Here is a 15,500-nt window from a genome sequence, read left to right as displayed (position 1 = left end):
TATCTTCGGGAACCGTAGCCTTGCTGTCCCGTCGCCGAATAAGCCAACAAGTCACCGTGGAGTACGCGCACCGCGCACGCCACTGGGCTCCTTGCAACGCCGCCAGATGGTGCTCGCTTCCGCTCATTCTTATGCTCATTCTTCTCATTCTCGGCAGCGGAGGCGCCGCCCGTGCGGGGGAAGTGAAAACAATGTAAATGCAAAGGCCACTTAGGTATCCCTACGTGGATGAATGCGAAAGCACTGCGACGTCTCTCCGATGATACCTCGTTCGCGTACCTGCGTGGACGTCCCTGGAGTAGCCACGCGCTGACTGAGAAGTCTAAGGTTCATCTGTCGGCCAACGAAATCACCTGGCAGCGCCGCCACGTGCAGCGCTAAATACACGCCTGCCACGCAGTCACCGCTTCCCGCCAACGGCAGCTCGTGCAACCTTGACCGCGAAACGCTTGCGGCGAACGCTATTTGCGAAGGTCCGCTTTCTGGTTCTTTTTATTTCCTCCGCACCACTGGCGCACAGTGGATGGACGGATGTTATGAACGTCCCCTTTGGGACGCGGCGGTGGGTAGCCCTCCAAGCTCTTGTTATTATGTTGTCTAATGTTCTACCTGTTAAAAAGAAAGAAAAGGGAGAAGACACGCCACGAAGAGTTTTCATCACCAAACTTTCTGAACCTCTTTCCAAAACTCTGATTTGCTAGGCCTCCGCTGATTGTCGTTTGGCACCTTTTCTTCCACCAATATTCCAATAGCCTCTTCCTAATGTCTAGTGCGTACGTGTTTACTTTACCCCTGCTCTCGCTGAACCCAAGAGCTTCAAGGAGGTCAGCGGTGCCTAAATCGACCACTGGGGAGATTTCTTTGCCATTCTAATAAAAAATGCTTCAGCGATCCCGCAGCTTTACCGATGCAAGCGCATGCTTCTTCCTCGTTGTATATCGCTTTACAAGTGCGTGTTCGAAGTGCGAAAATTAATGAGCTTCCCTATGAGTTATCATAAATTGTTTTTTTCCTGATTTCGTTTTTTTCTCTCAAGCAGTTACTCATGGCAGCGTTGTTTTCCATTGCCGCCACCCATGATATTATTTCAGCCCCTCTGACTTTCTGCTTGACGTTCTTTGTTGCCCTGTTGCTCACCATTCCGGTCGCATACTTGCTGGTAAGCTTCCTAGTTCTTTTCCTCTACTGTGACTCAGTGTTTTTCCTGTACCAATATCTGAAAGCTCTCCCAGATCGCTTACTTTCTTCCATATTCCTCAGTCGTTCTTCATAATCAATTTTACTGTGAGCTTCCCTACCTCCGAAACTTGTCCAGCCCGTATCATCCTGCACAGCTTCATTTGTAGTCTTCCCGTGAGCGCCCAATGCGAGGCGACCTACTGACCTTTGGTTCCCATCGAGTCCTGATTGTACCCCTGATTTCAAGCAAACAACCGCATTTCCAAAGGTAAGTCCTTGAAACATTACACCTTTCCACATACCTCGGAGCACCTCGTACCTATTGTATCCCCATAGCGCTCTGTGCTTCATTATGGCTGCATTTCTCTTCCCCTTCACTGTTATTGTTTTTTCCTGTGTTTCCATATATCTATTGCCTTCGTCTATCCACATACCAAGGTAGTTATATTCTGTTACCCGAGGTATTTCCTGGCCCTGTAATGCGACTGTCTCTTCACTGTTTTCGTTGAATACCATAACACCTGTTTTTCTAACGCTAAATTTCAAAACTAAATTCTCGCCTTCCTGTCCACAGATATTAGCCAGACGTTGCAAATCACTTCGCTTGTTAGCTAGCAACACAATGTCGTCCGCATAGAATAAACCTGGAAGTTGCTGCTCTACAACTGTACCCGCTTGTTTCTATGAGAGATTAAACTCGATATTACTTCCTTCCAGAGCCCTCTCCATCCCCGCCACGTACATCATAAACAGCAGAGGGGATAAAGGGCATCCCTGCCTCTGTCCCTTGTTGATATCAACTTTCTCCTCGCTTCTCATCCCTTCCCATTCAACGCAAACAGTGTTTTCTAGGTAAATCTCTCTCCAAATGCTTTACACAATCGTTACCCAAGCCTTCCCCTTCCAGTGTCCCACAAGATGTTGTGGTCCACGTTGTCATACGCTCCTGTAATGTGCAAAAAAAGCCATATATAACAGTCTCCTTTCTATGTGGGTATTTCAATACATTTAGTAAGGACAAATAAGTTATCATCCAGACACCCACCGATTCTGAAGGCATTCTGAAGTTCTCCAAGTATATCATTATTCAGTGCCCATTCTTGCAACTTTCATTTAATCGCCTGCGTTGCTAAGCTGCATTCATAGTAAAATATTAAGCGCGCACAACTGATAATGACACAGTGAAGGGGGACACACGAGCGCTTACTCACAACTATTTTATTTTCGGAAAGATGCAGAACATAAATACCCCAGCTATCAGCGCTGAGCATGTGCAACAAGAGTCTTCAGTAAAACAGAAACAGATTTAAAAAACCAGTAACCAGTATTTAAAAAAAGCAAATTCATTTTCAGTGGTTGCAACCGGTGGTTGGCTTATGCATTTTTAGCGCACTTTTTGATATGAAACGCTTCTGCGATTTCACGTGTTAGTTTGTTTTCATCTGAAAACAAAATGTCAGGGTAAAAAATACCGGATCACAATGACATAGATTACAGTGGTTCGATATGTGCGAATAGTTTTCTTTACCGAGAGAACATTCATGTTCTTTTAGACGGGTGTTTATGCACCAACTGGTTTGTCCTATGTACATGTTGCCACAGGTTAACGGAAGCCGGTACACAACACCTATTCTGCATTTCGTGAATTTTCATCTTTTAGACCTCAGCTGCACTTTTTACCCTATTGTCAAACTTTTTGGAAATAGCTTGGCACAGTTCTTGCACATTGTTAGGAGCGCTGAAAACCACTTCAACGCCATACCGGCTGGCAACATTCTTTAGCCCATGGGGAAAATAATGGACGTAAGGTACAACCGCAAGGTGCTTTCTGTTCGTGCTAAGTCTGTACTTTGAATCTGTGGGTTGTACACCCTTTACTATCTTTATTAGCATTTCGGCCACTCTGACTATAATGTGTTCCGGGAATCCCACTGAACCTAGTCTTGTTACCTGATTGGCAAGGCTTTCTTTTACTCGATGGCAACAAGATTTTACTAAACCAGCGCGCTAAATATTTTACTATGAATTCGTACCAACTCGCCCAACTATCAGTTCTGCTGCTAACCTGCACATTACCGATGTGATGGTCAGCGGTCTATATGAGTGAATTTTCTCTTTTTACCTCTTACCTTCATAATTTAAATTCATTCTACTTTGTCGCCACTGTCTGGTATTCGTCTATCTTTTAAGGTTTCTTTTACTGCGTTCAACAGAGCTTCCTTACTTTTTCGTCATAACTCATTAATCAGCGTAACGGGAACCTCGTCTAGCCTTGTCGCTGTTCGCTTAAGAATTTCCTCTTCGGCTTTCTTCCGCTTGAAATTTTTCAGCACCAGCTCCTTCTCCATCTGGTTCTTTTTCATAATCTTTGTTTTTTCTCAAGTACAACTTCGTTATTGCCTTGGAAAGGTTCGGCTGTTATATATTGGATGTAATTTAATACCGTGTCCCCTTCCAGTTTGTTTCCATCTTCATCTAGGATATGTTGTATTGTTGTTGACTTCCTGCCTAATAATTTGATGCGGTTTCAAAATATTACAGGTGCGGCTTTCTTTTTCTCACGTATTTCTGACAACCAACGTTATCTTTCGCCTTTTAACTTTGCTTGCACCAGTATTTGAACCATAGACTTTTCCTCCCGGCATATTTCCCATTTTCTGGCTACTTCATCCAGCGGGCACTGCGCTGTCTTTTTTTCTTTTTTTGCCTGCCTGTGCTATCGTGATGCCTTCTGTCGTTCGGCGATCGTTTCTCGCCTCTCGATGTTCCACCAGCTTTTCAGTTTTTTTCGTTTCCAGCGGGCATGTTGCTTCTCTTTCCGTATTTATGCACTTATTACACTTAGAAGCTCATTATATTCCCACTCTTTGTTTAGCCATTTGCCATGTTCTTCGTCGACTCTTGTGACCACATTTGTTATTTGTAAAGCGTTCAAATTTGGACTGGCCATTCTTGGCTCCTTGCCCTCTTTCCCAACTACATATCCCATTTCAAAATGATGCGTTTATGGTCAATTTCTATGCTGCTGTATCCGTCCTCGTCAATGACCATTTCTCTCAACTTATCATGAATTCCTTCTGCCATCAGACAGTAAACAATGGTCGATTGCCAGTTTCCCGTTTCCTGCGTGGCCTGCACATCACACTTAGGCACTGTATTCACTTTAATGAGGCTATGTTGCTCACAAAGATCTAGCATAGACTTCCCGTTATTGCCGGTATAGCCATCTATAGTCGGATACAACTTTAGAAAAAAGGGGGCGTTTACTCCTCCGAGGCGGATGCACACGAACATCCACCAATGGGCGCGCACTCTGGACCGACGTCATGCGTCAGACGGCCGGTGACCCCGCCATCGGAGAAGATGGCCGCCCGGGCTTCCAACTGGGCGAAGTCGCGTCAGCTGTGCGCGTCAACGCCTCGTCACAGTGAATTCCCAAACTGCTTGTGATTGTCTATCATGCCGGAAATATTACTGCGAGCTTACGATGCGGCATTTGTGCCGCGTGCGTTTATTCTAAGCCATGATCCCGCGAAGAAACATTGAAGCGGGCATCGCTGACGCTGCATTACGCTTTGCCTGGAAACAGGATCCCACGGCGACCGCTGCAAACACACATCCTGCTTGTTTGTTCCATGTCTGTTTTATTTCGCTCCCGAGTGAAGTTACGACGAGAAAAGTTTGCCAAAGTCTGGCGCCTACTGTCAGCGGTGGGTGTGCTCGTGTACTGCGTCGCTGCGTTTCTCGTCGGACGGGGTGAAGTGATGGAGCAAAACCATTCTCAGGAGAAATGAGATAAGTGTGCGCCCATGAAACAAACCTACGAGCGTCTCAACAGAAAATATTTGCAAAAGAAGCCTCCAACGCAAGATTTGTCGCCGTCAACTTAGCGTGAACGATCGTTTTCAGTAGTGAGATGGCCGAGCATCTAACGGCCGTGCTCGTGCGTTGTGTGGCACCGTCGACTGATTGCTTTCCACCAGCGCTCACCGCACGCGCAAGCTGTAGAATGCGTGGTGCGGCACAGTCACGCATAAGTTGTGTTGCCAGCGCTCGATATGGTTTCCCACAACATAGATTCGCGCTGCTTTTCAGTTCTTGTGATATGTTGCAATTAAAAATTCCCAAGACAGTGTCAAGAGAATGGTAGAAAAAAAACATACGAGAAGGTAGGCACAGCAGCTTGTGAACCCGCTCCTATAATACCTCTACCCAGGCCTGTTTCTAAATGTGTGTATGTTTTCTTGCGTATGTCAATTTTTTTTTTATTTCCCACATTTCTTTATATTTGAGTTTTTCTTAGTCTTCGCATTTGTGTGCCTGATTCCATGCATGTTTGCGCATACTCTTATTTCTGTCCTTTTATTTTATATAAGCATTTGTTTTTGCTAGTTTTCTTTCAGCAAAGTCTTTACACATTTTCATTAACGAATCTCATTCAAAGTACTAACTCCTGTACACTGCAGGGCTGGCCTCTTCCATCTCAAAACCTTTCTCACTGGTCTACCTCGTCTTCTCAATCAGCCTACTCGCTGTGTTTTCTGTCCTTCCTTCTTGTGTTGTTGCTTCAATGTGTTTAACCAACTTGCTCAAAACAAATTTTGATCGCCTATGAAAACAGAAAGGTTTAGAGATACATTTTCTTAAAAGCGTCATGTGGGTTGCACAGCAACTTTGCCTCTTACCTCTGTTCATGTTTATGCCTCAGTACATGTGGCAGCTCGCCAGAAGTGCACATGAAAGGCTGTATATTGCGAAGCAACATCTTTCTATGCTGTTGCATTTTTCATGCATTCAATCTTAGTAAACAGACGGTTTCGCTGCCCATCACATATGATGGTAAAAGTTTTCAACACGAATAACATTGTGCAGTGGGGAGTCAGTTCCTATCTGACGCTTTCCTCGTTGCAAATGCATTTTTCTGTGAATGGAGCCCAGCGAGGCATGCACTGTGAGCTTTTGCAACTTTCACCATTTATTACTTCACAAATGTCATTGTCTGAACCTGGCTGTCCATCACTATGCCGATGGCTTGTGAATTAAATAATTGCCTCAATAAAACACATTCAACTTCACTCAGCATTTTTTAGTAGAAACAATGCTAGCAGAGCAATTCAGGGTGAATAATTGTGCTTACATTGGTGTTACTTGCCCGGTCAGATAAACAAATACAACAATGGCTGTGGCATGACTGTGATTTGATGTGCAGACTGCGAACGGTGCCTTTCAAGCGTGCCCTCGACTACTGCTATGAATAGTTACCCGAATGACTATATTGGGCCTAACTAAGATAATGATGTTTGATAATTGCTCTTATTCGCAAAACTTGCCTGGGCCAGGTAACCAAAATAAGCAATTCCACCACATGAATGTGTTTTTGCATGCAAGCTGCCAACAGTGGCTGTCATTTTCGCGTTGATTGCTGCCGTTTCCCCAACAGTGGTGACAGCTTGACTGCGCTTTGAAGTGCAGACGGCTAATGGTGCCTTTCAAGCTTGCCCTCGAGTACTATTAATGGCTGCCCGAATGAGTATTTTGGGCCTCACTAAGCTAATGAGGCTTGATAATTGTTGTCTTATTCGCATTACTTGCCTGGGTCAGATAACCAGGTTAAACAATGCCACCACATGAATGTGTTTTTGCATGCAAGCTGCCAACAGTGGCTGTCATTTTCGCATTGATTGCTGCCGTTTCCCCAACAGTGGTGACAGCTTGACTGCGCATTGACGTGCAGACTGCTAATGGTGCCTTTCAAGCGTGCCCTCGACTACTGCTATTAATAGTTACCCGAATGAGTATATTGGGCCTAACTAAGCTAATGATGTTTGATAATTTTTCTTATTCACAAAACTTGCCTAGGCCAAATAACCAAAATAAGCAATGCCACCACATGAATGTGTTTTTGCATGCAAGCTGCCAACAGTGCTGTCATTTTCGCGGTGATTGCTGCCGTTTCCCCAACAGTGGTGACTGCTTCACTGCACTTTGAAGTGCAGACGGCTAATGGTGCCTTTCAAGCTTGCCCTCGAGTACTATGAATGGCTGCCCGAATGAGTATTTTGGGCCTCAATAAGCTAATGATGCTTGATAATTGTTGTCTTATTCGCATTACTTGCCTCGGCCAGATAACCAGGTTAAACAATGCCACCACATGAATGTGTTTTTGCATGCACGCTGCCAACAGTGGCTGTCATTTTCGCGTTGATTGCTGCCGTTTCCCCAACAGTGGTGACAGCATGACTGCGCTTTGACGTGCAGACTGCGAACGGTGCCTTTCAAACGTGCCCTCGACTACTGCTATTAATAGTTACACGAATGAGTATATTCGGCCTAACTAAGCTAATGATGTTTGATAATTCTTCTTATTCACAAAACTTGCATAGGCCAAATAACCAAAATAAGCAATGCCACCACATGAATGTGTTTTTGCATGCAAGCTGCCAACAGTGGCTGTCATTTTCGCGTTGATTGCTGCCGTTTCCCCAACAGTGGTGACATCTTGACTGCGCTTTGACGTGCAGACTGCTAATGGTGCCTTTCAAGCTTGCCCTCGAGTACTATGAATGGCTGCCCGAATGAGTATTTTGGGCCTCACTAAGCTAATGATGCTTGATAATTGTTGTCTTATTCGCATTACTTGCGTTTGTCAGATAACCAGGTTAAACAATGCCACCACATGAACGTCCTTTTTCATGCAAGCTACCAACAGTGGCTGTCATTTTCGCATTGATTGCTGCCGTTTCCCCAACAGTGTTGACAGCATGACTGCGCTTTGACGTGCAGACTGCTAATGGTGCCTTTCAAGCGTGCCCTCGACTACTGCTATTAATAGTTACCCGAATGAGTATATTGGGCCTAACTAAGCTAATGATGTTTGATAAGTGTTCTTATTCACAAAACTTGCCTAGGCCAAATAACCAAAATAAGCAATGCCACCACATGAATGTGTTTTTGCATCCAAGCTGCCAACAGTGGCTGTCATTTTCGCGTTGATTGCTACCGTTTCACCAACAGTGGTGACAGCTTGACTGCGCTTTGACGTGCAGACTGCTAATGGCGCCTTTCAAGCTTGCCCTCGAGTACTGCTATTAATGGTTACCCGGATGAGTATTTTGGGCCTCACTAAGCTAATGATGCTTGATTATTGTTGTCTTATTCGCATTAATTGCCTGGGTCAGATAACCAGGTTAAACAATGCCACCACATGAACGTGCTTTTTCATGCAAGCTGCCAACAGTGGCTGTCATTTTCGCGTTGATTGCTTCCGTTTCACCAGCAGTGGCAACGGCATGACTGCACTTTGATGTGCAGACTCCTAATGGTGCCTTTCAAGCTTGCCCTCGAGTGCTTCTATAAATGGCTACCCGAACTACTCGAGTATATTGGGCCTAACTAAGCTAATGATGTTCGATAATTGTTCTTATTCACAAAGCTTGCCTGAGCCAGGTAACCAAAATAAGCAATTCCACCACATGAATGTGTTTTTGCATGCAAGCTGCCAACAGTGGCTGTCATTTTCGCGTTGATTGCTGCCGTTTCACCAACAGTGGTGACAGCTTGACTGCGCTTTGACGTGCAGACTGCTAATGGTGCCTTTCTAGCTTGCCCTCGAGTACTTCTATTAATAGTTACCCGAATGAGTATTTTGGGCCTCACTAAGCTAATGATGCTTGATAATTCTTGTCTTATTTGCATTACTCGCCTGGATCAGATAACCAGGTTAAACAATGCCACCACATGAGCGTGCTTTTTCATGCAAGCTGCCAACAGTGGCTGTCATTTTCGCGTTGATTGCTGCCGTTTCACCAACAGTGGTAAAAGCGTGACTGCGCTTTGACGTGCCGACTGCTAATGGTGCCTTTCAAGCGTGCCCTCGACTACATTCTAAGAAAAGTTTACACCCCTTAGAGTGCCCCTCCTGCCACACAACAATAATCGTCATCTGCTTTGATGCGTTTCCTTTCTTTAACGCAGCGAGCCCGGTACTTTCGAGTAACAACAGCATGCGCGTTATCAGCATGATAGCATTCCTGACAGGAAAGTAGCGGGCGCGGCGTTTTGAAGAAAGGAAACGCATCAAGGCAGATGACGATTATTGTTGCGTGGCAGAAGGGGCACTCCAAAGGGTGTTAACTTTTCTTAGAGTGTGCTGCTATGAATGGCTACCCGAATGAGTATTTTGGGCCGCACTAAGCTAATGATGCTTGATAATTGTTGTCTTCGCATTACTTGCCTGGGCCAGATAAGCAAAATAAACAATGCAAACACATGAATGTGCTTTCGCGTGCAGGCTGCTAAGAGTGGCTGTCAATTTCACGTTGACTACTGCTTTTTCGTGTGAAGCTGGATAATTGCTGCCCGAACGAGCATTTTGGGCCCCACATATTTATTCAGGTTTAATAATTGTATTTGCATTCAGATTTTCCAGCATTTCAGCACGTTTCCATGCCAAAACTTATATTGAGCACGATCTGTACAGGACATTGCTTTTTCAGAATTGAGCTTCCATAAAAGGAATGTGTCACCAAATGAACTGCTTATTTATTTGAGAGGTCACGGGAGAATGGTTGGCTGCTGCGAAACCACCGGCAAAATTTGGGTGACCCTAATAAGGGCTGTTCTTTCGTTAATAAGAAGCTGTTATTCATCATTGAGTGGCTCAATGCCGGACAGCTCGCAGTCGGAGTCGCTTTCTTCACTGTCATCTTCACCCAGCTGGATGATGATGGTTTGGATATGGTCACTCCCAGATGTATCAAGCCTGAACTTTGCCTTCAGATCCACCACGTGGTTCTTCTTCCAGTCTTCCGCCGTTACATGCTTGATTTTTTCCCTCAAGACGTCTTCGACCGTGGACAGCTTGAAATCTGTTTTCCGCAGCGTTGCCATTTTTCACCTTTGCCCACACGAGCTCAATAGGATTAAATTCGCAGTGGTAAGGTGGGAGCCTAAGTACAATGCAACCGGCCCTTTCAGCTGCATTGCCTATGATGTAGCTCAGAAAGCGTGACCTTACAGATGCTACCAACTCAAGCAGCTGCTTTCTAACCATCCTTTCGCTGTAGGTGATGGTTTTACTTTTGAGCCACTCCTGTATTTTTTCCTTCTTCCAAGCTGTCATCGGCAATTTCTCTTCTCTCCGGGAATGGTAAGGTGTATTGCCCAAAATAATGACGCTACCAGCAGGCAACTTCTGCAGAACGTTATTAAACCATCCCTCGAAGCGACTGCCGTCCATTTCTTTGTGGTAGTGCCCGTTTTTTGGCCTCGGAATGTATTTAAGCACCCGTCGACGAAGCCATCCTCGCTGCCGATGTGCGTCACAATCAGGCGCTGGCCTTTCCCAGAAGATTGTTTCAAACCCGTCGACAGACCATTTGCTCGCGCATATAGGCGTCCGCGCTTCTGCACCACGGTGTCGGTCCACACGATCGACGGAGTGTGTCCCGCCGTCACCCATGTCTCGTCCAGGAAAAAGATCTTTCGGCCTTCCGCCCGGTAGCGTTCCACGTCCCGAAGGTAGCGATTCCGCCATTCAGCTATGTCGTCCCGCTCGATAAGCAGCGAATTGCGGCTCCTCTTCTCGTGCTTGAATCCGATCTCGACAAGCAGACGACGCACAGTACACCACTTGAGTGATGAGAGATCCATACGCTTCGAGAACTCGTTAGTTATCTTCTCGACCGTCGGTATCTCGTTGCGGCGAAAGAAATCGTCCACACGTGACCTCAGCGCGCACAACGTGAAGCTGTCATACTTCGTGCTGAGTCTTCTTTTCTCCGCATTTCGTGGGCGCTTTCGCGAGGGCGTCGGCAGTTTTCCACCCGAAATATGCGATGCTTATTTTTTGTCCTCCCTCCTCACCTTGAACACTGTGCTTTCGCTGACACCGAGCATCTCGGCGACAAACTTGGCCGTGGCCTCCACGCTGTGTTCAGGCTCTCTGTTACGCCAATAGGTGTAGCAGTGGAGGATCATATTGCGTGAATCACTATTCAGGATGTGGCCACTCTTGTTCTTGTCGAGGATCCTTGGTGGTGCGGACATCGAGGCTACACAAGGCTCGTTTGGCAACAAAGAATCGCATTCTGATGTCACCCCGTTGGGCTCCATGCCGGAAAACTCCCACGGAATGCCTTGCGCGAACTGGCGAGATTTCACGCTCGCAAAAAAAAGGAAAAAATTTGTGAAATACAAAACCAAAAAATATAAATTTTATGCTATTTAACACCATGCGTGCTTGTTTAATACGATGAATGAAGCATTTTTGTACCTTTCCTGCTTCGAGTATTCACGCCCCAGGTTTGTAATGGTTGCGATAAATGCATTGTTTTATATAAGTATTCGTCCAATAGCAACTGATTCACTTTAAGCTAGGAAAAAAGAGTAGTAAATGTGCCGTGTACATGTAAACAAGCCCAAAAGCCATGCAGAGCTGCTCTTTCTACTTTTGTCACTTGCAATGAAGCGAAAGAGCAGACGACAGGAAGCATTGTGGAAGGCACGGGGTTATTTTTTTGTCGTGATCCGGCATGTGCCGTAGCACATGAGAGCTCTACTAAACCAGTCATCAAAATACAAAAGTCTTTGTTTATACTGAGAATTGCGCGTTTCAGAAGCACGATTTTTTTAGCGGGATTATTTTAGTCGCGGAGGCAATGGACTGTCGCGCTTCGGTCGTCTGGGCGGGGCCAGCGGGGCGTCCCCTTTTTTCTAAAGTTGTATCCGACTATAGATCCTGTATGTGGGCATTCACGTTACCTAATACGATAATTTCGACATCGTTCCCGTAACCCTTAATATCAGCACTTAGGCATTCCACTAACTCTTCATTCTTCTCTCTGCAATTATTCCTGGTCCACATATAGATTACGTCCAGCCAAGTATTGTTTCCACTCATTCTGCATGATAACCAAAGATGCTCTTGACATTTTGAATTTACTCTTTTCATTTGGCTCCCTGATGGATGAGCATTCCAACTCCCCCTCCCTTTCTGTCCGACTTAGTTCTGTTGCACCCCTTCCCAAACATAATTCTCAATAACTGGCGGCTCTTCAGAGTCTCTAAGGTGCGTTTCTGTTCTCGCATACATCCCTATTTGTTCTATACCAAACTGCTCATCAATGTCTACCAGCTTTTCCTTTCTTCTGCCCTCCTGCATGCTTATGTAGCCTACTGCATGGCGAACTTTGATTCTTGTTTTCCTCCATTTTCTGTTATTGACGGCGATGCTCTTCTGAGAGAAGGAAAGGTCGTATAGATAGGGTTGACCCAAGGCAGCCCTGATTGACTACCCAGTTCTGATTGCGGGAGGGGGATAAACAGAACAGAGCCGAAGGAAAGAGAAAGGTGAGCACAAGCGAGGTAACCGCGCACACCATACAGCCGTAAGAGGCAGCGCTCTTGAAGTCAGCCATGAAGGCGTGCTGACTCAACAAATTTGAACTGAGCTGTGTGCTGCTTTTGTGAATGTATCTTGTTGCGCATAGAAAGTGATGCAGCCGAGTGCTTTCGTGACGACTGAACTCGCGGAGAGACAGACGCCCACAACTAGCAGCTTTTGGAACGCTATCGTGTAAGCACGTCACCGCATACGCGAGAAAATATTTCCAAAGATGTCAGGATGAAAAATAAAAAAAAAATCCCGTGAGTTTCGTCTTTTATTTGTCTCGTTGTGATGACATGGAGCAAAAAATTTGTACAATGTCCCGGATACAGAAAGATGTCGAGAGCCTAAAGTGGGAGGAATATAAATATTGCGCTGGTTTTACACAAAATACAGATAAGGTTCATTATGAGGGTGCTTAAGAATTGAACACAGACGCTATATATATATATTAGTCCTGGAGCTTTCAGGTCGTCATTTGTGATGTATTCCAAGAATAATGCTATTGAGTTGGGGTGAAACCATCGCGGATCATCAACACTCACGTGGCTCACTTTCTAATGCCGAGAGCAGCGGATTAAGTCTATCGAAAATATTCCTTAATGATTCGCGTAACAGCTCCAAACATAAGCAAACTATGCCGAAAGCACACTTGGTAGCTGCGGACGGACAGCGACTTCCTCCCCTTAGGTCCACGAGTCCAGGACAGAGTGGTAGAGACAGCCCTCCCCCCCAATGACTGAATCGCGCAGCGCGTGAGATTGTCTGCGACACGTTTGACGTCGCCGCCGCTCCACACACCCCTGGTGACGGGCCACCGTCGGTTCGAGTACGCGTTGCAAGACACCGCCGCGTGCGACTCGTATCACATCATGTGGCGGCCGAAAGGTGGCACCAGGAGCAGCGCAGGCGTCCTGCTCACAGCTCCTCCTTCTGCTTGACGCTGCCCGCGTGTCCCTCCTGCTGCCAGAACTCGTGCGGCAGGATGCCCATAAAGTAGTCGGGCTGCGCGGCCACTTCCTCCTTGGTGAGCCGGGTGTCCTGGTTGACGTCGCCCACGGAGATGAGTCTCCAGGCTTCGCCCTCCTCGCGGTCGTGGCTGGGCAGCACCCAGTCGCGCATCTCAGCCTCGTTCAGCGCACCGTCCTTGTCCTTGTCCATGTACGTGCTAAAATGTCTCTGCTGCGCCTGCGCGCGGACGAGCGATAGAAGAAGACGGGTTAGCGAAACGCACAAGAGGGAATCACCCTCGGTGGAGGCCAGAGCTTGCCTCTGAGCTCCCCGACAAGTCACCCTCTCTCTCTCGGTTACTGCACACAGGCATGGCTACATCGGCGTTGGTTAGTGCAAGATTAGTACCGTAGCGGGCTGGGCGGTGCAAGAACACTAGTCCTTTGTGACCGTAACAGTTTACTACGTGATACTGCCAATCAACGTTAAGATTACTACAACGCAAGGCATAAGAGCCAGCTGCGACATTTTCATTTGTGGCGTGTCGAGACAAATTCAAGCCGCTTTCAAGAAAGACAACCCGCGGACGACTAGGTTACTCATAAAGAGTAAACCTTTCGTAAGCATATCTCATGTTTGTTATGTAATTATTTCACCGAAACGTTCTAGGCAACGTCTGGCTGTGGTCAGCAGTACGCAACACTACACTTGCATAGACTTTATAGCTTCTCTATTGTCATAAGAAAAGGACGTCAACGCGAGTGTTTGAGAATGCACGTTCAGTGCTCCTAAGAGAGCCACACAGAAGCACTTAAAACGTAACAAAGCCGCAGGTACCCGATGTCCCACGTGGCTTAAAGGGACACTAAAGGTTACTATTAAGTGAACGTGCACTGTTGAAAGACCATCCCAGAAGCCACGAAACGCTTGTTTCATGCGAAGGAGAGACTTATTTTAAGAGAAAATGCGTTCTGAAACGTCCGCGTACCTCTAGCGCAGTTCAAATCGCCCGCCCTCTGATCGAGGAGTACTGACATCATGATCTCATAGTGACGTTGCGCCCTCGGGGAGTAGGACAGCGTCCGCCACAGAGTTTCTCACTATAACACCTAGAGGGTAATTAGGCGCCACCGTCTATGGGAGTTTCTTAAGGGGGCACCGTGCCGTCATGGGAATGACGGGATATGTGTCTGCGAGGCTCGTGTTGGCTGGTGTTGTAAGAGGCTTCGTCTAAAACGTAGATATGGCTACGCAAATAACGCGTTCTCAAAGTAAAATCTTCAAAAAATGTTTCCATTCACGCATATTACAGTAAACTCTCAGTTGTACGAACGTCGGTTTATCGAATATTTCAGAATACCGAACTTTTTAAAGATCCCCGGCAGTTTTCTTATAGATTCTACGCAAAAATGTTTCACTTAAACGAATTTCGGAACAGTCAATATTACAGTTTAACGAAGTCGCTCAGAGGACCAAGGTTTATTTTTACGACCCACGTGGTGTGTTTTTCATCGGCTCCGTTCAGCCTTCCAGTTTTAAGTAACAACGGCAATTCGCGTGCCCACTTTCGAGATGAGTGCGATGAAACGGAAGCGGTTGTCTCTCTCGGACAAGCTGGAAATCCTTCAGCGCTTGGACAACAGTCAAAGGCAAGTAAACGTTGCAAAGGACTATGGAATTTCACCGTCGACGGTGTCAACGATTGTGAAACAAAAATCGAAGCTTGAAGAAGCAACTTTGATGAATCCCGCCAGGAAACCACTCTGCGCGGGCTACTTCAAAGAAGTGGACGATGCCGTTGCGGTATGGCTTCGCGACCTACGATCTCAAAACATTCCAGTGTCCGGCCCGATGAGACAAGGCAAAGCGAAGTAATTTGCTCTTCTTCTGGACGTTCGCGGCTTCGAAGCAAGCAGTGGATGGCTTACACGATTTCGGGATAGGCATGGGATCGCGTGGAAACCGATTTGCGGAAAAAGCAAGG

General features: G+C 46.3%; 1 protein-coding gene across 3 annotated transcripts in view; it reads right to left on the bottom strand.

Annotated features, from left to right (window-relative positions):
• Positions 1-12,797: 12,797 nt before the first annotated feature.
• The window catches only part of LOC142590727 (calumenin-A-like), a 50,918-nt gene continuing 48,215 nt past the window's right edge, over positions 12,798-15,500 (bottom strand). For all 3 annotated transcript variants that reach the window (XM_075703157.1, XM_075703158.1, XM_075703156.1), the window contains exon 5: positions 12,798-13,753. In XM_075703157.1, the coding sequence (XP_075559272.1) occupies positions 13,484-13,753 (270 nt within the window). In that variant the 3' untranslated portion in view covers positions 12,798-13,483. The remainder of the gene's footprint in view (positions 13,754-15,500) is intronic.

Source organism: Dermacentor variabilis, chromosome 8 (genome assembly GCF_050947875.1).
Source record: "Dermacentor variabilis isolate Ectoservices chromosome 8, ASM5094787v1, whole genome shotgun sequence".
NCBI classification, from domain to species: Eukaryota; Metazoa; Arthropoda; class Arachnida; order Ixodida; family Ixodidae; genus Dermacentor; species Dermacentor variabilis.
This window is presented reverse-complemented; position numbering and strand designations above follow the sequence as displayed.